Source organism: Solanum stenotomum, chromosome 11, assembly GCF_019186545.1.
Source record: "Solanum stenotomum isolate F172 chromosome 11, ASM1918654v1, whole genome shotgun sequence".
Lineage (NCBI taxonomy): Eukaryota > Viridiplantae > Streptophyta > Magnoliopsida > Solanales > Solanaceae > Solanum > Solanum stenotomum.
In genome coordinates, this window is record NC_064292.1 from 53,298,522 (window position 1) to 53,323,882 (window position 25,361).

The window sequence follows — 25,361 nt, forward strand, 5'->3', positions numbered from 1 at the left end:
AACTATAATATGATAACTACAAACTTTTCAAAATCAAAACCAAGTTACGAAATCAATACTTAACAGTAACTAATGTGTGCTCGTGGAATACTTTTAGAAAGAATATTATTAGTGCATCTATTCAATAATATCACATCCCCTAATCAATGGTCATAATTGCCCTATGATATAGTCCCAGTTCTTGTCGGCAGTAACCCATAAAACAATACTTATACATTAATTTGAAACACCAATATTGGAGAAACTTAAAAACCAACTCGTTACACCCGTAGATCCTCACTATAGTTTAACACAATTTACTGTTAACTAAAACTTACCAATTATTAGCTTATTGTTGGCTATCAATATGTCTAAATATTTCCCACTCCAACTTATCCTTTAAAGACCAAATTCCAATGGAATACATAATTTAAATATTCAATTCTTTTCCTCCCATCAGAACTAACGCCACATACATGATTGTTAGTGGAAAAAGTTTGTTAACCAATTGGTTTTTAACTCTTTCACTTGCAAACACACACATATATATATATAATCATCATAAAAGCTTAGTTAGATTTCTTACTTGAAGGAAGAGGATTCACTGCTCAAGTCCTCTTTTTACTTTGTGACTTGATGCCGCACCAACTGTACGGTTCTCTCTCACAGTTTAGGTTTAATTTATTTTACATGGGTCACTAAATGGATTATGGACTTGACCCATTACCCAATAACTAAATAAATCAATTATTTAATAAATATCCATCAATTAAATAATCATATTTATCGAATAGTTTAAAATTATTAAAATCAACTTCATCGACTAATCATGAATGACTCACGACAACTATCGGGAGGGGTAAAAATGGTAATTTTATAAAAACTTCAAATATGACTTTCCAGGTCATTACATTTATTTATTATTTTTCTCCTTTATTTATTTTAAATTTATGTTCATGACTCATATTTAATTGTTGGTCTTAGTATCTATGACTTTCATTCTTTTCATATTCATAACTTTCAAATATTAAGAGATGCTACCTGAATTTCGATTGATTGTGTTAGGAAGGTGTTGTTAATAACTTGAAAAATTGTGTATTTATTTTGTTTTTCTTTTTCCATCTATATTGATATGATTAAAGTTTTAAGAAGAATGTCTATGTTGTGCTTTTTCCTTTTATGTTTTTATTTGTTTTTCCCTCTATTACATTAAAATATCATCCTCATTTGATGTTTTTTGTCACACTTTTAAGGATTTATTTAAAACTATTGGTTTTTATCACTCATTGGATGCATGCTTTTATAGATTTTAATCATTTTACGGATCTAATAAAAAAAGGGGCACACGTGTAAAATATGTTTCCGTAAACTAGTTACCATCTATACAAGCGAGGAAAAGAATGTATATTTAAAACTAAGCCTTAAGAAATGTCTTGTGTGAAATCTTTCCTCGCAACGATCGATATCTACCATGCACTTTTTGTTGAGTCACATCCTATTTGTCTTGAATTTTCATATGTCATTTCAATCTAATACGTTCACCTGTTAATATTGAGTCACATCTAATTTGTCATCAATTTTCATGTATTGTCTTACGATACGTCCAAATATCAATATTGAATCACATCTGATCTGTCTTCTATTTTTACGCATCACCATATGTATTTATTTTCATTGCACTTAAATATCATATGCACTAATTTATCAACTATTCTTTTTATTTGTTCATTTTAATTCATATTCATGACTTATCTAATAATAACTATGATTCTCATTCTTTTCATAGTTGTAACTTTCCATTATTAAGAGATACTACCTGGATTTTGATTGATTGTGCAAGAAATGTGTTGATTAGAACTCGAAAAATTATGTATTCATTTTGTATTTCTTTTTCATCTATATTGTTATGGTTAAAGTCTTAAGAAAGTCGTATATGTTGTATTTTTTCTTTTATGTTTTTATCTGTTTTTTCCTCTATTAGACTTCTTTAATTTGATTTTCTATGAATTCTCAAATGTCGTAATTATGTATGTTAAAATTAGTTATGTATGGCTTTATTTGAAGTTTGCTAACTACTAACTGAAGTTTAAATTTATAGTTATTAGCGTAAAAGGAATTAATTATAACATTAAAATACTATCCTCATTTGATGTTTCTTGTCACACTTTTAATAATTTATTTATAACTGTTGCGTTTTATTACTCATCAGATGCATGTTTTGATAGAATTTTAATCATTTTACGAATTTATAAAAAATTGCACGAGACACACGTACAAAACACATGTCCATAAACTAGTTACCATCTATATTTAAAGCTAAGCCTTAAAAAATACCTTGTGTGAAATCTTCCCTCACGATGATCGATATCTACCACTTTTGTTGAGTCACATTCAATTTGTCTTCAATTTTACGTGTCACTTTAATCTAATACGTCCAACTGTCAATGTTGAGTCACATCTGATCTGTCCAAATATCAATATTGAAGTACATGTGACCCGTCTTCAATTTTTACGTATCATAATACGCCCAACAATAAATATTAAGTCACATCTAATCTGTATTACCATTCAGTTAATTACATTTATATCAAATGACTCAAATTGAAACATTGAAAATTTTTGTTAATAATGTGTGCAAAAAGTTTTAATTATTTTTCTCCCTAGACTAGGAGTTGTTTGGTTTGAAGACAAGTTAAGCTGAAAATTGAAATTATCGATGCTGAAATTCATTATGGTGATATTATATTTTATTAATCATTTGATTCACTGTATTAATAATACCATGAATTACATAATTTTTAAGAAAAAATTGTTTGTTTTATAAAAGTATCCTTCATCTACCTGATTTAGTAGAAAAATGATTTGAAGACCTCATGGATATTTTTGTAATTGTCATAATTTATCTCAAAACAATCAATCTCGATCTATTATTTCCACCTTCTCACAAAGTAATATATCATGATACTAATTACTAGTCCTGGTATAATTTTTCTCAGAATCAATAAATAAAATGGAGATGAAAGAATACTGACTTTTTACCTTAGAACTGTCTAGATTCAGTCCTCGAGAATAAAAAGCTTCTTGACAAGGAGCGTGTTCAATAAATTTAAATTAATCTGATCAGTAAATTTCAAGTATACTGTGACTGTTGCATTTTATTACTAATTAGCTGCATGTTTTCATAGATTTAAATCATTTTACGAATCTATAAAAAATTACATGGAGCACACGTGCAAAACACGTGTCCGTAAACTAGTTACCATCTATACAAGCGAAGAAAAAATGATGTATTTTTCCTATCAAAATGATGACTCACATCATTTGTAAGTCTTGCTTTGGGAGTGCCGCCGTTGCCTCCACAAGGTACATCTTGCATTTATGAGCCGCTATAACTATATGAGTTTTTTCCCTAGTAGCGAAAATATCGTTTGGGGGTTGGGTGGGCGGCGGAGGGTTATAAATTCGATAGAAATATTTTTCTGTTAAACTTTTAGTAGTTGTTTGGTTACGATTTGGTTGAGATTCAAAAAATTAAAATTATTTTTGAAGGGTATTTTTGAGATTAAAAGTTCTAAAGTTGGAAGTTTTTTTTGAGTGAAACTTGAAAATACTCTTAAAATATATTTTTCATACTTAAAATTATGTATTTCAAACTTGATAAACAAATACTTATTTGAAATACTTCCAAAATATTAAGTATTTCAAATATTCGATTTATTAACAAACAACTCTATTAGATAAATGACAAGAAATTACTTTGTGTTTTTTTCGCCGCCCTTCAAATATAAGGAAAACAAATAGTACTTGATTAGTACCCTTTTGTCCCAAAATAAGTATACATAGATTTGTATGTTTTGCACGAGTATTTCATCATTTTACGGATCTATAAAAAATTACATGGGACACACGTGCAAAACACATGTCCGTAAACTAGTTACCATCTATACAAGCAAAGAAAAAATGATGTATTTTTCCTATCAAAATGATGACTCACATCATTTGTAAGTCTTGCTTTGGGAGTTCCGCCGCTGCCTCCACAAGGTACATTTCGCATCTATGAGCCGCTATAACTATATGAGTTTTTTCCCTAGTAGCGAGAATATCGATTGGGGGTTGGGTGGGCGGCGGAGGGTTATAAGTTTGATAGAAATATTTTCCTGTTAAAATTTTAGTATGTGTTTGGTTACGATTTGATTGAGATTCGAAAAATAAAAACTATTTTGAAGGGTATTTTTGAGATTAAAAGTTTTAAAGGTAGGATTTATTTATTTATTGAGTGAAAACTTGAAAATACTCTTAAAATATATTTTTCATACTTAAAATTATCTATTTCAAATTTGATAAACAAATACTTATTTGAAATAGTCCCAAAATATTAAGTATCTCAAATATTCGATTTATTAACAAACAACTCTATTTAGATAAATGACAAGAAATTACTTTGTGTTTTTTTCGCCGCCCCTTAAATATAAGGAAAACAAATAGTACTTGATTTGTACCCCTTTGTCCCAAAATAAGTATACATAGATTTGTATGTTTTGCACGTGTGTTCCATCATTTTACGGATTTATAAAAAATTACATGGGACACACGTGCAAAACACGTATCCGTAAACTAGTTACCATCTATACAAGCGAAGAAAAAACAATGTATTTTTCCTATCAAAATGATGACTCACATCATTTGTAAGTCTTGCTTTGGGAGTGCCACCGGTGCCTCCACAAGGTACATCTCACATCTATGAGCCGCTATAACTATATGAGTTTTTGCCCTAGTAGCGAAAATATTGATTGGGGGTTGGGTGGGCGGCAAAGGGTTATAAGTTCGATAAAAATATTTTCATGTTAAGATTTTAGTAGGTGTTTGGTTATGATTTGGTTGAGATTCGAAAAATAAAAACTATTTTGAAGGGTATTTTTGAGATTAAAAGTTTTAAAGTTAGAATTTATTTATTTTTTGAGTGAAAACTTGAAAATACTCCTAAAATATATTTTTCATACTTAAAATTATCTATTTCAAACTTGATAAGCAAATACTTATTTGAAATACTCCCAAAATATTAAGTATCTCAAATATTCGATTTATTAACAAACAACTCTATTTAGATAAATGACAAGAAATTACTTTGTGTTTTTTTTGCCGCCCCTCAAATATAAGGAAAACAAATAGTACTTGATTAGTGCCCCTTTGTCCCAAAATAAGTATACATAGATTTGTATGTTTTGCATGTGTGTTCCATCATTTTACGGATTTATAAAAAATTACATGGGACACACGTGCAAAACATGTATCCGTAAACTAGTTACCATCTATACAAGCGAAGAAAAAATGATGTATTTTTCCTATCAAAATGATGACTCACGTCATTTGTAAGTCTTGATTTGGGAGTGCCCCGCTGCCTCCACAAGGTACATCTCGCATCTATGAGCCGCTATAACTATATGAGTTTTTTCCCTAGTAGCGAGAATATCGATTGGGGGTTGGGTGGGCGGCGGAGGGTTATAAGTTCGATAAAAAATATTCTCCTATTAAAATTTTAGTAGGTGTTTGGTTACGATTTGGTTGAGATTCAAAAAATAAAAATTATTTTGAAGGGTATTTTTGAGATTAAAAGTTTTAAAGTTAGAAGTATTTTTTTTGAGTGAAAACTTGAAAATACTCCTAAAATATATTTTTCATACTTAAAATTATGTATTTCAAACTTGATAAACAAATACTTATTTGAAATACTCCCAAAATATCAAGTATCTCAAATATTTGATTTATTAACAAACAACTCTATTTAGATAAATGACAAGAAATTACTTTGTGTTTTTTTCGCCGCCCCTCAAATATAAGGAAAACAAATAGTACTTGATTAGTACCCCCTTTGTCCCAAAATAAGTATACATAGATTTGTATATTTAAAGCTAAGCCTTAATAAATATCTTGTGTGAAATCTTTTCTCGCAATGATCGATATCTACCATGTACTTTTGTTGAGTCGCATTCGATTTGTCTTCAATTTACATTTAATTGTCAATGTTGAGTCACATCTAATTTGTCTTTAATTTTCATCTATTATCCCATGATACGTCCAAATATCAATATTAAATCACTTCTAATCTGTTTTCAATTTTTATCAAATGGCTCAAATTGAAACTTTGCAAAATTTTGTTAATCATATAGCAAGATAGGGCATGTGTGCAAAAAGTGTTAGTAATTGTTTTTCTTCTTAGACTAGGGGTTGTTTGGTCTGAAGACAAGTTATGCTGGAAATGGGAAATTACTACTGCTGAAATTCATTATGGTGATATTATATTTTATTGATCGCTTGATTTATTAAATTAAAAATAACATGCATTGCATAACTTATAAGAAGAAGTTGTTTGTTCTACAAAAAATAATAATCCTTCATCCATCTTATTTAATAGAAAAACGTTTTGAGGACCTCATGGATATTTTTGTCATTTTCATCATTTTATCTCAAAATAATCAATCTCTATTATTTTCACCTTCTCGCAAAGTAATATATCCAGATACTAATCACTATCTTGGTATAACTATTCCCAAAATCAATAAATAAACAGGAGATAAAAGGATACTTAATTTTTACTCTAGAATAGTCAAGATTCAGTCCTCGGGAATAGAAAAACTTCTTGACAAGGAGCGTATTCAGTCCTCGGGAAACTTATTTAATTTTGAATTCAATAAATTTAATCTCGATACTATTATTTTTAGTTTTTCACCTTCTCACAAAGTAATATATCATGATACTAATTACTAATCTTGGTGTAACTTTTTTCAAAAGTAATAAATAAACAGGAGATGAGAAAATACTGATTTTTACCCTAGAATCGTCTAGATTTAGTCCTCGGAAATAATAAACTTCTTGACTAGGAGCATATTCAATTATAGTCAATAAATTTAAATTAATCTAGTCAATAAATTTCTATTCTAATAATCCAAATAAAAAGAAAAATACATCACCTATTCTACTACCAATGCAACAAGTAGGTCCAATTGATTGAAAAATCAGAAAATAAATGACAATAATACAGAAGACCATGACCCTACCCCATCCCACCCTACCCCACCCAACCCAAAACAAACTCTTCACAATTGGCCACTTTGTCTCAACCAAAAAATCCTCTATATAATGCTGACAACACATGCAAATTAGGAATTTCTTCCTTAAGAACCCAACCCATCTCTCTCAAGAACAAAAAAAAAACTAGTTTTTTCTTTAAAAAAATAAACCCCCAAGAATAAAGAATGGGTTATACCCTTTTGTTCTTCTTCATTCTTCTCCAAAGTTTGAATCTTTTTGCTATTTCTACAACATTAAAGCCAAATTTTTACTCTCACACTTGCCCAAAAGCTGAATTTATAGTCAAAGAAGTTATGAAAAAAGCTATGAAAAGAGAAACAAGAAGCATAGCTTCTGTTATGAGATTGCAATTTCATGATTGCTTTGTTAATGTAAGAATTTCAAGAACCCCATTTACCCCCCCCCCCCCCCCTTTATTTTTTTCATAAAAATTGATTCTTTTTGGTTGATGTTGTGTGTTCTTGATTTTTTCCCCATAAAAAATGATTCTTTTTGGTTAATGTTTTGAGTTTTTGATTTTTTCCCCATAAAGATTGGTTCTTTTTTGTTAATGTTTTGAGTTCTTGATTTTTTTGCCATAAAAATTGATTCTTTTTGGTTACTGTTTTGAGTTCTTGATTTTTTTCCCATAAAGATTGGTTCTTTTTGGCTAATGTTTTGTGTTGTTGAATTTTTTTTTTAGGGATGTGATGCTTCTTTGTTGTTGGATGATACACCAAACATGCTTGGTGAAAAGCTAGCTTTATCTAATATAGATTCATTGAGGTCTTATGAAGTTGTTGATGATGTTAAAGAGGCTTTGGAGAAAGCTTGTCCTGGCGTTGTTTCTTGTGCTGATCTTTTAATCATTGCTGCTAGAGATGCTGTTGTTCTGGTAAATTTTTCAAGTCTTATCTTTTAACTTACATTTCCTAAAAAAGGAAAAAGATCATTGTTTTTTTTATTACTTTTGTATGTGGGGGGTTGTGTGGTGGTGGTGGGGTGAGGGTAGGGGAGGCAGGGGAGAGGAGGATGGGGAGGGGGGTTCATTTGTAAGTCTTGCTTTGGGAGTGCTGCCGCCGCCTCCACAAGGTATATTTGGTGTCTATTAACCGCTATAACTATATGAGTTTTTGCCTAGTAGCGAGGATATCGATTGGGGGGTGGGGTAGGGCGGCGGAGCATTACAAGTTCGATATAAATATTTTCCCATTAAAATTTTTAGTAGGTGTTTGGTTATGGTTTGTTTGAGATTCGAAAAATAAAAATTATTTTGAAGGGTATTTTTGAGATAAAAAGTTTTAAAGTTTCTTTTTCGAGTGAAAACTTGAAAATGCTCCTAAAATATATTTTTCATACTTAAAATTATGTATTTTCAAGCTTGATAAGCAAATACTTATTTGAAATTATCTTTAAATATCACGTATTTCAAATATTTAATTTATTCATGAACAAACAACTCTGTGTAGATAAACGACAAAGAAATCACTTTGTATTTTTCGCCGCCCCTCAAATATAAGAAAAACAAATAGTACTTGATTAGCACCCCCTCCATCCCAAAATAAGTTGTTTTTATAATAATTCAAGACTTAAATTAGTAATAGTTTCCAATTATACCCTTACATCAATTCTCAAGAAACATCTACTAGTAATAAATATGCGCAACTTAGTCAAACAATCCATTATATTTACTTTTTTTTTTTTTTTAATGAGTGTGAAATGAGCTAAAGCGACTACTGATATTTGTTTTTATCTTTGTACTCATCAGAGTGGAGGTCCATATTGGGAAGTAAAGTTGGGAAGACTAGACAGTTTAACAGCAAGCCAAGAAGACTCAAACCAAATCATGCCAAGTCCAAGATCAAATGCAACATATCTCATTGATCTTTTTAGCAGATTCAATCTTTCAGTCCAAGATCTTGTAGCCCTCTCTGGCTCTCATTCCATTGGCAAAGGAAGATGTTTCTCCATTGTGTTTAGGCTATACAATCAGTCCGGCTCGGGGCGTCCTGACCCTTCCATTGAGCCATCATTCAGAGAAAAGTTAGACAAACTTTGTCCACTTGGTGGTGATGGGAATGTGACTGGAGATTTAGATGCAACACCTGAGCTGTTTGATAATCAGTATTTCAAAGATTTGGTGAATGGGAGAGGTTTTCTGAATTCTGATGAAACACTTTTTACTAACTCTATAACAAGGGAGTATGTTAAGGAGTATAGTGTTGATCAAGAAAGGTTTTTTAAGGATTTTGCTGAAGGAATGGTTAAGATGGGTGATCTACAATTGGGGCGTCCTGGTGAGATAAGACGCGATTGTAGGGTGGTTAATAGCCATCGACCCCGTGTTGAAGTCTTGTTTGAGACTTCACACAAAAAAGGGTAAAAGTAAAAATCGCTTTTATTATTTAATGATAAAGATAGTATAGTAAGTAGATTTGTTTTCTATGTATGTTTGATGGTTGGCTATTGGGGTGCCTTAAAAAGATATATTGTAACTTATAGAAACATTATTAGAAATGAGAAAAATAGGCCAATCACTTATTAATGTGTTACATTTTTTTGTTGTTGCAATGTTAACAATATGCAAAGGAAAAACAGGAGTCTAAATGAAACAACATGATAAGTGAGATAAGACGCAATTGTAGGGTGGCTAATAGCCATCGACCCCGTGTTGAAGTCTTGTTTGAGACTTCAAATAAAAAAGGGTAAAAGTAAAAGTCGCTTTTGTTATTTAATGATACGGAGAGTATAGCAAGTAGATTTGTTTCTATGTATGTTTGATGGTTGGCTATTGGGGTGCCTTAAAAAGATATATTGTAACTTATAGAAACGTTATTAGAAATGAGAAAAATAGGCCAATCACTTATTAATGTGTTACTTTTTTTTTTTTTTTGCAATTTAACAATATGTCAAGGAAAAGCAGGAGTCTAAATGAAATAACATGATAAGTGAGAATCATATAGACACTTCAGACTCGAGTTTGGAATTGAGACGTCGAGTGGTTATGAACATCTAATGGTACAAAAGTCATTACCGACAAAAAAAGGAGCATAGCAATTCTCACAAATACACATTTATCCAAACACGTAACTATTTAATTAAAAAATCAGTTTCTAACACTTAAAAGTTCTTCGTCAATACCCTTGGAATCATGGAGTGCCTGTTTAATTAATTAAAGAGGTTTAAACAATTGCTTGCTTGTAATAAGCTACATTACCTAGTGCATCATTAATAAATCACGCAACTATGATTCTGGACCAACATAAGATATATAAAATCCAAATTCAGTACAAACATTGACTATATGTGGATCAAATTATTATTATTTATCGGGATCTAATTTACTCGGCATAAGATTAAAGAATTTTTTCCACGCTTGATATAAATTTTGTAGGAGTTAAGTTATGAGACATAATTTATATTAAACACCGTCCCAAATAGAGACAGTTGTGCGATTGATTTGTTCTAATAAGGCTTAGAAGTGGGTTGGGCCTTTTGGGCCAAGTGATCATAATGGGCCTCCTCGTAGGTAGGACCTCAATAAAAAGCGTTATTTTTTTGAGCAACTTTTACATATAGCAAACATAAAAATTATATGTGTATGTTATAACTATAGTTTGTATAATTGCGCTCTATAACAAATTTTATGTTTGTTATGGAGCTTTTGATTTGTATAATTCGCTTCAAACATCCAATTTTATACAAATTGTTCAGTTTTGTATAAATTCATTTATACATTGTAATTTGTATAATAAGATCTGTATTTGTATAATTATAAGTGTATATGACGAAAATATATGTATTTGTATTTGTCTATACACTTTTCTCTCACTTTATACAAACACAAACACATTTTATATATTTTATACTGAAATGTATAAAATGACTAATTGTATATCGAAAATGACTAATTGTATATTGAATCAGATGGCAAAAAAAGGGGATGTTTGCTGCAAATTACAATTAACATAAACTATGGCTATAGCATTTAATTTGAATTAATAGTTTGCTATTTCATACAATTTCCCTTCTTTTTTTTTTTTTTTTTTTTTTTTTTTTTTTTTTTTTGTGAAAAGCTCTTTTGATAAAGAAAGTAAAAACATAAAGTTACAAGTTGTTTCATACTTTTTCTTATAAATAAAAACATTATTAACTCTACTATTATATATATATATATATATAAAATTATTTTGTTAATATTAATTTAAGTCCCTATCACTAAACGTTGAGGATGTTGTTATAAAGCTCAACACACATTCATAATGTTGTTTAATGTTTAATTATCTGATGTGCTGCATGATTGATGTGAAATTTTCCCATTTTCTAATGTCTCCCATGACTAGAGTGGCAAAAATGGGAGTCGGATCGAATATAAACGGATAAAAAATGAGTTAAATAAGAACGGATGTAATATTTAATTTATCTATATCTAATATTGATTAAAAAATAAGTTAATCGATGGGTATAACATGATCATAAATGAACACAAAGATAAAACTGAAAATTAAAAAATAACAAGTGAATAAATGAGTATTGTTATATGAATATCAGTTGTATATGAATCACTCACATATTCTTCTGTATTATATGTATTGGTGAAATTAATTTTAAAAAATAGTAGAAATACATTCGAATAATCATTTTTTATCAAAAACATTCCTCTAATGAATTCCACGAAAAATTTTCATATTACTCATTTGAATATTTATTCTTTAGTAAATTTATGAATAATATCTATATTTGATCTATTATCATTACAATAAAAATAACTTTTAGCGATAATAAATATGCATATATATTAACAAATAGTGCTAAAGTCTTTACTAACATTAGTTAATTGCTATTAGATCTAATGTTATTATATGTTTTAGGGACATTTATAAAGAGTGTTAACTGCCTCTAAAGAATATATTTAACGATGATTAAACTATCATCGTTAATTAATTATCGCTAAAGATATTTTTGATGTATATGATTAGTTATCCAATCTTACATTTAATAGGTCAGATTATTCTATTTTGTCAACCCTATCCATTAACATTATTATGGGAAACTTCAAGATCTAGCAAGCCAAAGAATCAATAATTAAAGACAACTATTATAGCACAAAATTGTTACTAACTTATATATAAGTGGGACACACATATCAATTATTGGGAGGACACATAAGAATTAATAGAAGCAGCACAAAAACATTATCCTGTTTTTTTTTCAAAAATATATACCCTGGAAATCTTGTAACCAATAAAAAAAAAGAAAGTTAGTCATTCGAAATAATCATTAGATAATGGATGTGAACATAGAGCAAGCAATTGTGTTCAAGTGACATGTAGGTATAATAGTATATATACTCTTATTGTAAGGTTAAAATTTTCTCGATTTAGTTGATAGATTTATTTGAATAATAACAATTGTGCTTCGTTGAATATCAGTTAGGATCGGATATATGAATTATCAGACATTAACAACAAATTCTTTATGCATTTTATTGGTCTAATGCACTTGTGGTTCATAACATAAGTACAACTTGTAGTGTTTATATACAATTACAAGAATGTTATATATAATCAAAAGGTTCATACATGATGAATATTTCAACATGGTATAATCTTATAAAGACCTTCAACTTCTTGTCAAAATTAGAGAATTTCATAAACACAATATATATGAGATTAAGTAAAAGGCAAAAAGCCATAGAGTAAAACTTAAAACCACTATGCTAAAAAGGGTAAATATTTATCGACAACAGGCGTTTTCATCGAATCAAGAAATTTTATCTTATACATAATTTTGAAGTAAAGTGAAAATACATATCTGATATCACTTAATCATGGTTAAACAACCATAGGAAAAAAATATCATTTTCATGGCTAAAGAATGATCATCATCATAGTTTTGACTTTGTCCTTCATGACAATGCAAAGTAACACTCATATTCATAAAGAACCTTTAATGCACACACTAAAGCTTTCATTATACACAATAAAATTCAAGAAACAATCGAACCACATCAAATCTACACATGTAACACTCATAATACAAAGATAAAAAAAAAACATGCACTCATCTCTATCTTATAATCTACATCAATCTCCTGCCATACGCAAACCCGATAAAGAATCTGATCACATCGAGTCTATTATACACAAGCTAACACTCATAAAGCGCAAACAAATTCCCCACTTGTCTCTATCTCATCATCAGTATCATCATCAATATCTGAATCATCATCATCATCAAGATCAATGCTACTACTTATTCCCTTGACCAATAAATCACAACCTTTGGGCCCTTCTCCTGGTTTTTTTGCCTCTTGAATTATAGCTAACACTTCATCAATACTTTGAGTTGGTTCATTTTCTTCTTTCATTTGTAAACTTGCATCCTCCCCTTCCATATATTCTATAGGCAAATCCTTTAGAAACCAAGGATGTTTTTTAATCTCTTCAATAGTTATTCTCTACATATACAAAAAGCATACAACACAATTAGTTGCTTATCAACAAAACAAAAAACAAGAGAGAATTGTTGAAAATACTTCTAAACTTGATGCAAATCATTAGTTTCATTCCCGAACTATTAACAGCCTTAAAACACCCCTCTACTTGACTAACTAAACTTAGACACACCCTTGATCACCCCTGCTCTGCCACATGACATAGCAAGTGGTCTCAAATCCTTGTAAGGGCATGGAGATCTTAATAAAAAGCCGACAGAAGTGTTGAAAATACCTCTAAACTTGACAAGAATTTAAGGATGTAATTCACTCATATTGCAAGATGGGGTATGTATTTAAGTTTAGTTAATCAAGTGAAGAGGTATTTTTAAGGCTGTCAATAGTTCGGAGATGAAACTAATAATTCACGCCTAGTTTAAGAGTGTTTTCAATAATTTTTTCCTCCAAAAACAACAAAAAAAAAATGTACAAATTTGAAGTGAAAATACAACTACAAACCTTGCTAGGGTCAGCTACAAATATTTGAGATAAAAGAAGCTTACACTCCTTTGAAACTCGAACGTAATAAGGGATTGAATACTGAACGCTTAATATCCTCTGTCATAAACCAAAATTTCAGTTATACCGAGTAACGTTCAATGACCATACGTGAAATTAACGTGTAATTTTTCTAAAAAAAATATGAATCATAACTTACTGTTAATGTTTTCCTGAAATTTCTTGGATCTTCAGGATCTTCAAAAGGATAAGCACCAACAAGCATCACATATAATGTTACCCCACAAGACCAAACATCTGCTAGCTGTTACATCCAAAATAATGACATTTAAGCCATGAAGTTCAAGTCAAACAAATAATTAACGAACAAATTTAAGTTATATATACTGACAATATACGATCAAAACTATTACTCAAATCGTTATAATTGTACCTTCCCATCGTACTCTTTTCTCAATAAGACTTCTGGGGCGATATAGGCCGGAGTTCCAACAGTAGATTTAGGTTGAGAATGCAAGACTGATGACTACACAATGAATTATAAGTACAACAATTAGAAACTATTTTGATGAAAAAACAATCAAATTTCAACATAAGAGTAGAGTTCAAGATCATTGCCTTGGAGTAGCCAAAATCGCATATTTTAAGACGCGGTTTTGAGCTACCATCTAAGAGTGTATTTTCGAGCTTGAGATCTCTATGACAAATTTGCTGCATTCAAAAAAATATTTGGACATCACAATGCATGTCATAGAACATGAGTATCATATAAGAATTGGGAAGCATCCCGCATTAGCAGAGCTCAGAAAAGGACCGCACTTTGAGCATCATATAAGAGTTAATAAAGAATAAATTAATTCAAATGAAGTAATAGGTCTAAATTTTACCATTGAGTGACAGTAACTGACTCCTGATATAAGTTGTTGAAAGAAAAATCTTGCCTGAAAAATATAACAAAAAACAGGACAGATAACATAAAAAAAAGAGCTCAAAATACAGTGACACTAAAATTGAATTATATATTTGATAAAACAAGTTGGGCCTTTTAAGCAAAAAAATAATAATTAAATAGACAAAATTAAGCTTAGTTTTGATAAAAGGAGGGATGTAACACAAGAACTTAATTCCTAAGGAGTCTCCCATCCCAGTACTACTCTCGCTCAAGCATGCTTAACTTCAGAGGTCTGATGAGATTCGTTGCGTTAGTGCTGATATAATTACATATGTATTCGAACTTCTAAAAGATGGATCAAAATTTAAAAATAGACACGCGTATCTCAAATTTCCAAGAAGAAGAGGAATTAATTTGAGTGCTTATCTATGTTTTGCTCAGACTCTTCAAAAATGCTATAAGGTGCGTGTGAGATCTTCCAAAAGTAGCACAGTTTTACGACACAAGTGGGGCAACATTTTTGGATAATCCGAGCGACAATTTATTTTTTTTAAATGTGTGTGTTACCTCATCTTCACTGAATCTACCAGCATTGCATATTCTTTCAAAAAGCTCTCCACCAGCAGCATATTCCATCACTATGGCTAGATGAGTTGGGGTAAGAAATACCTACACAATAATGAACAACATGCTTTAAAACTTTAGTCCATCAAACGTGAGAGAACGTGTTGAAAACATAATTAAGTGAATAAATGTGTGGTGCACTCTCTTTTTTAGTTTAAGCGTTTAGACGAGACGTTGACATAGGTAATTAATGCATCATTAATTAATTACCTCCTTGAATCTAATGATATTGGGATGCTTCAAGGACCTATGATTTATGATTTCTCTCTGAACATGCTCATCAATCTGCACAAACAAAATAAAGTAAGAAAGAATAGCAAAAATGATTTTTTGTCAATTAACAAGATCAACTTTACATACTCCATAACTACCACATGAATTATGAATTACTCAAAAAATTTCCAGTTCTAGATATGAAAAAAATCCTGGTAGGGAGCGCGCTTCCCCTTTTAACATGCCTTACACAATGCGAATTAGGCTTAGTTAGGGCCCAAAAGTGGATACCGGACTCCAACAACAACAACATATCCAGTCTAATCCACAAGTGAGGTCTGTGGAAGGTAGAATACACGCAGACCTTTACCCTACCTTTATGGAGTGAAGACTATTTCTGATAGACCGTCAGCTCAAAATAAAAGTATTCTACGCGGGATTGTAAGAAAATAAGACGGTAAAATATAAAAACACAAAACAACCAAAGTAATAAGTAGTAATACACATTAAAGGATAAGAAACTACACGATAACTAAATAATACTACTAGAAGGAGATAAGAAGGAGGCGAGCACTCTACTTCTCCCACACAACAAGCAACAACAATCAGCTACCTGCTAACCTTCTACCCTAATCCTTGACCTTCAAATAGATACCGAACTCCAAAAAGGAAAAAAATGAAACAACACAAACCTTTTTGCCTCTCTCAATATACTTGACAGCATAAAGCTCATTTGTCAACTTATCTTTGACTAACTTTGCTACACCAAAATTACCAGAACCAATATCTTTCAAAATTTCATACCTTTCCATTATATTAATAAAAAGTGTATAATTTGAGTATTTGAAAACAAAAAAACATAATACATGTAAGGCACTATTTATAATAACTAAGGTGAACTGTTGATCAAGTCCTACTTGACAAGAACATACACTAGAGAATGGTAGACACGTGGCACTGTTCCAATGGATTGAATTTTTAGTATAATTAAGATATGTTGAATCTACCAACGTGGTGTATTTAAATGCCTGAAACTAAAAAGAGAAAACTAACATTAAAAAAATGACAAAAGATCAACGATGGCTCAGGATTTTTAGTAAAAGGAATGTAATTTTCTGACGAAGAAGGTCCAGAGGTAAAATTGTCCAAGTTTTATAAAGAGGTCATGATTCCAATGTGGGACATTCCATTCATAGTCCGATTTTTTAGTCTACATCGTGACTCTGATACCATGTTAAATTTGGTTTGGTTCCTAACTTACGTCCCAAAAATTAGCTCAAAAGGAAGAGATATTTGAACTGTTATAAGGATCCCAAAATTCTATTCATTCACGTATGTGAGACTTTCTATTCATCAAGATGAACCCCTTCTACCTTTAACTACGCCCATACAAAAAAAAAGTGATGCGATGAAACGAATGAGATTCTTCTTTCTTTTTTTCCAGTAATACTTTAATATTAATGGTATAGCAGAAAAATCAATATATAATCATTAATATTGCAATAAAGAGATAGTCTGAACCCATAATTTTAAAAATATGAATGCAATACTAAGAATCTTAAAAATCGAATCCACATATTTTAAATACTGAATTTCGCCTTCGTGTGACTGGGGAGCTACATTAGTGATACAAATATTGTAAATTCTTTGCAAAATTGTGAACTAAAATCTTGAAATTCTAAAGTCAACGTGATTTTTCTAAGCTTATATTATATGGTTTTACTTAGTTTATATGGATTATTTAGCAAATAGTCTTAATCAATTTGAATTTATTTGTTTTCATAAAGGACTCAACTGGACGTTACATTAGGGTTGACAAAATGGTTAAAAAAACAAGTAAACCATCTAATCCAATTCATTAAATATGAGTTGGATAACTGATTATTTAAAAATGGACTTAATACAAATTAAATTGGATATTGATGTTATCAATACTCATTTGTCTGCCCGTTATTTTTCACGAGTTTCGTTTTTTTTTTTTTTAAAGTCTAAGTTTATTTTAATTTTTAGCTTATGTTCTCACTTGACTATTTTTAAAACCATAAATAATATGGATATCCACATCATTCATCTCGATTAACCATTTTCTATCTTTATTAAATAAATATAAGCTAATCACATATTTTTATTTATTTTTATCTAGTCTATTTTGACCCGTTCATATTCAATCCGACCCGGCTCCTTAACTAAGTGAACTGTTCTAAGTGTTGGAGCTACTCTTCAAAGAACATGATGTTGTGAATCAAGTCGACTTTATACGGGCTTATGTGTTAGACCATCTCCAACCCACCTCTATTTTACTCTCCATTCTCTATATTTGGAGAGTAAAATAGAGAAAGGACACTCCAACCCATGTCCATATCACTCTCTATTCTTCATATATAGAGAGGTGAATAGTAGTTCTCCAAATTTGGAGAACTACTATTCGCACTCTCTATTACACTTTTTGATTATTTTATTATTATTTTTATTACTTCTAATTAACATATTATTTTACATATAATGTCATTAATTAAATATCTAATATTCACAATTCTTTTTAAATTAAATGTAATATAATATTTTAAAATATATATTATTTAATATATACTACTTTCATCCCGAATTAATAGTATTTTAATTTTTTCTAATTTTCGTCAATAATATAATTTGATTTTACTATTAATTTTCACTATAAAGAATACACAAAATTAAAATGATAAGATGAAAATTTTAGTTTGAAAATACTATACATAATATGATAATTTAAATATAAGATAACAATACAATACATAACATAATAATTTAAATACAAGATAAAATGCAATACATAACATAATAATTCATTCGTGATTAAACAAGAATTATGCCGAAAAGATGTTGAACGTGCATTCGGAGTTTTGCAATCACGTTTTGCAATTATTACAAGACCGTCATGTTTTTGGAGAAAGGAAGTGCTACATGATATAATGACTACATGTATTATACTGCACAACACGATAATTGAGGATGAACGTGATTCTAATGCACCAATTCAAGATGTCGTAGAGGCTCCAACTCCAACGACAGAAATGGTGGTTGATGAAAATCTCCTTTTGAACTCCTTAATGCATTAATAGAGAATTTATGGGCGCAACATAATAATTTCAAAAATTGAGTATTTATGTAATTGTATTTCACGTTTATTTGAATTTGTCCATTAATTTGTATAATATATAATATTTTCTTGCAATTTATGTTATTTAAAAATTTAGAATAAAATATAATTTTATAATAAATAAAAAATTTGAAAAAATAAAATTTATATCACATGAAAATTATATAAAGTAATTATTGGGAAAAAAATAAAGGATTTATATATGAAATAAGAAAATAAAAATGAAATAGAAATAATAATAAAATATTGAGTAGAGAGAAAAAAATTCTTTTTTAGAGAGTAAAATAGAGAATTGGATCTGAGTTGGTTGTTTGAAAGAATAGAGAACTCTATATTTAGAGAGTAAAATATAGTGTAGGGTTGGAGATGCCCATGTAGCGAATGAGGCTGATTTGGATGGGATAATTGGACCGTGTAAAATATTAGAGAGTTTTATTTGGGATCCAGTCCCAATTATCAATTGGTTAAATAGGAATAGGGATTAGACAGAAAGGTTATACATATTATGAAGAAACTGTCTTTTCATCTCATCTTCTTTCTAGAGTCTTAACTTCTCATCCTCATTCTTATCTTTATCTTTAGTTACTTGTTATTTTATTTATACTTTTCTTTATAATTCAAGTGTTGTTATTATAGTTTGATTATCAAATGGATATAAGGTTTATGTATTAATTCGGTTTGTTTCACATGACTACATGAGTCCTACTTGAAAGGAACAGAAAATGGTGGACATACACGTGACACTGTACCAATGGTTTGACATTTGAGTATAAACTAATATATGTTGAACTTGCCAAACGTGGCATATTTAAGTGCCTGAAACTAAAAAGAGAAAATAACAGTATCGTGATAGGACGATTGAGATTTTTTTTACTTTTAAACAAAAGGTTAAGTAGAAAAAACGGACAAAGAAAACATGATAAAGATAGCCACTCGGTATATTCCCCCTGATATTACTTTCAATGTTTCAGTTTATGTCATACTTTCTATATTTTGTTCCCAAAAAAAAATCATATCATACTTCTTTGTTTAAAAGTAATTTAATTTTATGTTTTTATTTTATCTTTTATGAGATGATTTATAATCGTTCAAAAATTTAATGATTATAACTTGTTTTCGATATAAGTTTCAAAATTTTGTTTTTTTATTTACTATAATGTTGTATCAAGTCAAATAGCTGCATAATTAGGGGTACAAATATTCTAAATTCTTTGCAATATTGTGAAATAAAATCTTGAAATTCTAACTCAAACATAGTCTTTCTAAGCTTATCTTAATATATAGGTAAGGTTTTTACTTAGTTTATATGGAATATTTAACAAATTGTCTTAATCAATTTGATCTTTTTTTCTTCCCTAAATGACTCAAATTGGACCACATACACCTTGACCTTCACTATTAAGTCTACCAAGGGAAGGAAGGTACTTTAAAATTGAGAAAATGACTATTATCAGGTTGAATGAAATTTCTCCACTTTTAGTTAGAACATACGAATTTAAACAATGAAAACTAAAAAATTATAAATTTTATATATGACGTAAATCTGAATTAATCAAACCTGAAATTGAGACCCTCGTCATTGCTAGCCTTGCAACTTCACACCCCCACCCCCGCTCCCCACAAACCCCCTTTATAAAGTTTAGACAAATCATGAGTAAGTTGTCAGCCATATAAAGTGCAAGAAAGTTGGTAAGATAAGAATAACCATATCCTTACAATTTCCCTCCTTTGTCACCATTGGAGTATTCCCTCCTTTTCAAATTTATTTCAGAAAATATTTTCAAATTTTCTAGGTTTGGTTGATTAGAATTTTTTATTTAAAAAGTTGATTAAAAATGAAAAAAGTATATTTTTAATACAAGTTTCATAAGCGATATTTCAAGTTTATTATATCTTCTCACCTATTCAACATTCTCACCGCTTGACCATCCCAATATATCCCACCTCATAGTGTGTTTGCTTTTCCTGCTTTCTTTTCAAATACTAAAAAATATTATCTTTGCTTCGCAAGAGTTATTTGTCCATACATATATGTTATTTTAAATTTTATCCTATAATATTATCGAATCAATTGATATGTAATCATTTATGCAATGATTAATTTGATATAATCGCATCATTACCTTATATTTATTCTCAATTTGTCCTTATTTATATAAGGATTCTATATTGCCTCTTAATAATTTGCCACATATACTACTTTCTCTTTATAATTATATTATTAGCTTATTCTTCAAAATTCTAATGCATTAAATTATAAAACGACAAAAAATAAAATAATTTATTAAAATTAACATATATATACATATGTTTTAATATAGAGCATAATATAATATAAAATATTATAAAAGAAAATACACCATTAATAATGTATTTATTGAAGCATTTTGACGTTTCTCACAGCATGTATGTCTATTTTGAGATAGTAAAAGGTGTATTTTGGAAGAAGGAAAATGTTTTTCTCTAAAGATATTTAAAAATTTGGTTATTTTTTGACATTTAATAAGTAAGCAAAGAAATATTATTTCAGAACGAAGGTGAAGCAGGTGGGGTTCTGGAGATGGGGATTGGGGATGCCAAAAGATGATCAACTAAGTACATTTTGTTGGGTTTTAAAAGGTGTGAATGAAAAACAAAGAGTTGTAATTTTTATGAAGAATTGTGATTTTAATGAAAAGTTATAACTTTTACGAAGAATTGTGACTTCTATGAAAAATTGTGACTTTTATGAAAGATTATGACATTTTCGAAAGATTGTGACTTTTCCAAAAGTCTGTGACCTTTCCGGTAAGATACAATAAGAGCCTTTTCACACTACCCTTTGTTGTCTATAAACAGAGGGATTTCCTCTCATTTTATGAGAACCAATTTTCTGGACTTCTTCTACTACTACTAAAACTAGTATACTAAGTGTACTTTACTGCCGTTGAATGGTTCGCTGACACCGTGGTTATAGGTACCGATACACCGATGAATAAGATAGTTCTATCCTGGAAGGATATATTCCATGAACCTCGGGTACTTGAGAGAAATAATTTCCTTAAGGGGACACTGAACATTCAGTGGACTCGATTTTCTTCTTTGAGAAAAAACATTTGTGTATTGTTTCTAATTTGTTTCTTATTCTATATTTTGTCTACTATTGGTTTTATTTTCTAGTTTTGAAAATACTCTTTAAACTTTATTATTTCTTGTCAAGTTCTTCAAAGTTTTTGTTCTAAGTATCTTAAGAATACAGGATGAACAACTGTCGGATGAACCTCCTAGACTTCATGTAGCTCCACCCGTATTCAATTATCTCTCTCATATTAGCTCAGATTTAACAAAAGAAGCATATAATATACATTCTGATTGCAAATATTCAAGTTGACCTAACCACGTTTGTATACTGCCTGTAGTCAATCGAATCAATTGTCAAATTACTAGCCACGTTAAAACCATAAAAGGGCTCAAAGTCAGCTTAATATTATAGCACAATGAATATAAAAATAGTAACTTGCAGTAAAATATTTCTTAACCTTGCAAATTGCAATAATCAAAACACAAATTCAAAGTTTAATCTACATAAATTGATCACCAAACTCCATTAATCATATACCATCATCTTGCATAAATTTGCTAAAGAAACTAGTAATAGTATATACTTAGCGCGAAAAAAAAAATGGCAGAGAGTGCTGTTACCTTTCTGGTACATAAACTTTCAGCTTTGCTCCATCCTGGAAAAAAGTTTCTTGCAAATTTTCAAGAAGAAATAGTTTATATCAGAGATGCATTTGAAAAAATGAAGGCTTTTTCAAGGGTAGCCGATGCAAACGAAGACGAAGAAGATGATGAGTTACAATTATGGATCAAGCAAGTACAAGATCTTGCACATGATGTTCAAGACATTCTTGAAAAACATGTTGTCACATGCAGCAATTATCAAGAAAAGGGAACATGGACATGGAAGAAACCTGATCATCATTCTTTAATGTATGAGAAGAAGTTTGAAGTTCAAAATGATAACCTTTCGATGTTGTTGGAAGGTATCGAGGCCCGAGTCATCGTCATTTCTGCAGGACATAGAACATTTCTTCAGAAATATGGTGTTATAACAGGTGATACATTGTGTAATAGCAGCCATGAAGACGTACCTCTTGACGATGATGCAGATCTTGTAGGCGTTGAGGATTATAAATCAGTGCTTCTTGATTGGCTACTTTCCGATGATCCGGAGTGGAAATTGTATTGTGTAATTGGAGCAAGAGGTATAGGGAAAACCACCCTGGTAAAGAAAGTCTATGATGATGCTTCAGTGAAGAAGCATTTCAATTGTATAGTGTGGATTGAGGTTTCAAGGTTTTCTACTGTTAAGGAGCTATTAAGGAGTATAATTACTCCAGAAAATGACCAATCTCGTCGAGCAATTGACGCCATGGATTCCGACATGTTGGCAGAGTTCATTCAAGATGTCCTTGAGTCATCAAGGTACTTTGTTGTCCTTGATGATGTCCCTGGTGTTCGCTCGTGGAGGGCGCTCAAAGGCATGTTTCCTATTGAAAACTGTGGCAGTAGGGTCATCATCACATCGCGTAATGCTGATATACATACCATCTGTTTAGAACCTGGTTGTCATAGTCATTTCTATAAAATGAACCCTATGTCTGAAGAAGAATCTTGGATTCTTTTCTGCAGAAAGGCATTCTCAGGCAGCCTACTCTGTCCTCCATCATTGGTTCAAGTCTCCAAAGACATCATAGAAAAATGCAACGGTTTGCCAATGGCTATCTTGGTGATTGCTGGTGCACTGGCTACAAAACGGAACAGAACAGAGGCGTGGGAGATGTTTTATAACAGCCTTGTTGACAAGCTACAAGGTAGTTATAGCAAAGACGAGCATATCGAAAGGCTACTCAATCTATGTTATCAAGATCTGCCTTTCTATCTCAAGTCTTGTTTCACTTATCTGAGCATATTTCCAAAATATTATGTCATCGATAAGGTGAGACTGATTCGACTGTTGGTAGCACAAGGATTTGTCCTTGAAAGAGAAGATAAAGCAATAGCACAAGTTGCTGATAGCTATCTCAACGAACTCGCAAACAGAAGCTTGATCCAAGTTGCTGAAAGGTACTCTAATGGAAGATTAGACTCCTTCACCATCCATAACTTGTGGTATGAGATCATTCTTTCTAAATCACCAGAAAGGGTCACAACAACTACAGCTAATGGTGAAGAAACTACAAGGAAGCCTCACAAAATCAGACATCTTGTAATCCATGATCAGTTGGCTAATGATATACAAGGCATTGATCAGTTTAAGCATCTTCACTCTCTAATAACCCTCGGGTCATCGGATTCTGTCTCTAATTCATTCTTGCAGAAGCTGTTATCAGGCAGTTTTAAACTACTCAAGGTGTTAGACTTGACAGAAGCCCCGTTGACGAAAATCCCTGAAGGAGTCTTTGAATTGTTTCATCTCAAGTTTCTAAACTTGAGGAGTACTAAGATAAAACACCTGCCAGGATCAATAGGGAAGCTAGAGAGCCTTGAGTTCTTGGACCTAAGGGACACATTGGTAGAAAAATTACCTGTTGAGATACTCAACCTTCAGTACCTTTGCCATATCTTCGTTTATCGACGTGGTGCTGGGTTTTTTCATGGTTTCAAAGCTCCTAAGAAGATAGGGACCCTGGTGTCCTTAGAAGCGGTGAATCTTATCAATGCCACAACAACCACAGTGATCGAATTGGGAAAGTTAACAAGACTAAGAATGTTATTCATCGCGAGGCTGAGAAGAAAACATGGGAGGGATCTTTGTTCTTCCCTTGACAAGTTGATAAATCTTCAGCAACTAACTATCTCATCTTATGGGGTGAGTGATATTATTGATTTGCACTATCCCCTTTCCTCTACACACTCATCCCTTCGAACATTAATCTTCGAAGGTCGTTTAGAGAGGTTTCCACAATGGATGACCACTCTTCATGCCTTAACCACTGTTACTCTAAAATGGAGCAAGTTAATGGACAATGCACTAGACATTCTTCAAGATTTGCCCAACCTTATGAACCTCGTGCTAGACCTGGCCTACGAAGGCGAAGAATTGAGGTTCAGGGCAGGTGGATTCAAGAAACTGAATAAACTATGTATTTGGAACTCTACAAAACTGAGACAAATGAAAGTGGAAAAGGGTGCAATGCCTTTTCTTGAAGAGCTTCAACTGCGCAACTGCAGATTAATGGAGGAGTTGCCCTTTGGGATTGAGCATTTGAGCAAGCTTCAGTATCTTTCACTTGAAAAAATTTCTAAAAAGTTGTCAGTAACTGTGCAGCTTAAGAGCAGTCAAAGTGGGGATTACTGGAAAATTGCTCATGTTCCCAGAGTTTATGTAGAAGACTAGTAGAAAAGATGGAAGGCAGATAGGAATAAGATATGCAACAGAAGAGAAACAGTGTCCTATTGATCAAGTACCATATTTTCTAAGCTTATTTGTAGTTCAACATATGTATTTA

General features: G+C 30.9%; 3 protein-coding genes and 1 pseudogene across 3 annotated transcripts; 2 read left to right on the plus strand and 2 right to left on the minus strand.

Moving 5' to 3' along the window:
• Positions 1-7,149: 7,149 nt before the first annotated feature.
• LOC125845205 (peroxidase 17) lies at positions 7,150-9,911 on the plus strand. Its single transcript, XM_049524659.1, has 4 exons — positions 7,150-7,439; positions 7,751-7,942; positions 8,816-9,426; positions 9,752-9,911. Exons 1-4 carry the CDS (start codon positions 7,233-7,235, stop codon positions 9,780-9,782), a joined length of 1,041 nt encoding a protein of 346 aa, XP_049380616.1. The 5' UTR covers positions 7,150-7,232; the 3' UTR covers positions 9,783-9,911.
• Positions 9,912-13,002: 3,091 nt separating this feature from the next.
• On the minus strand, positions 13,003-16,585 carry LOC125845204 (serine/threonine-protein kinase SAPK1). The gene is made up of 9 exons (XM_049524657.1): positions 16,424-16,585; positions 15,729-15,803; positions 15,462-15,563; positions 14,890-14,943; positions 14,621-14,713; positions 14,436-14,528; positions 14,202-14,306; positions 14,003-14,101; positions 13,003-13,507 (listed from the first exon to the last, which is right to left on the minus strand). The coding sequence occupies exons 1-9, from the start codon at positions 16,541-16,543 to the stop codon at positions 13,205-13,207; spliced, it is 1,044 nt and encodes a 347-aa protein (XP_049380614.1). The 5' UTR covers positions 16,544-16,585; the 3' UTR covers positions 13,003-13,204.
• Positions 15,105-15,227, minus strand: LOC125846152 (5S ribosomal RNA; annotated as a pseudogene).
• Positions 16,586-22,528: 5,943 nt separating the features above from the next.
• Positions 22,529-24,990, plus strand: LOC125846068 (disease resistance protein RPM1-like). Its single transcript, XM_049525523.1, has 2 exons — positions 22,529-24,721; positions 24,865-24,990. The coding sequence occupies exons 1-2, from the start codon at positions 22,529-22,531 to the stop codon at positions 24,988-24,990; spliced, it is 2,319 nt and encodes a 772-aa protein (XP_049381480.1).
• The last annotated feature ends 371 nt before the right edge of the window (positions 24,991-25,361 follow it).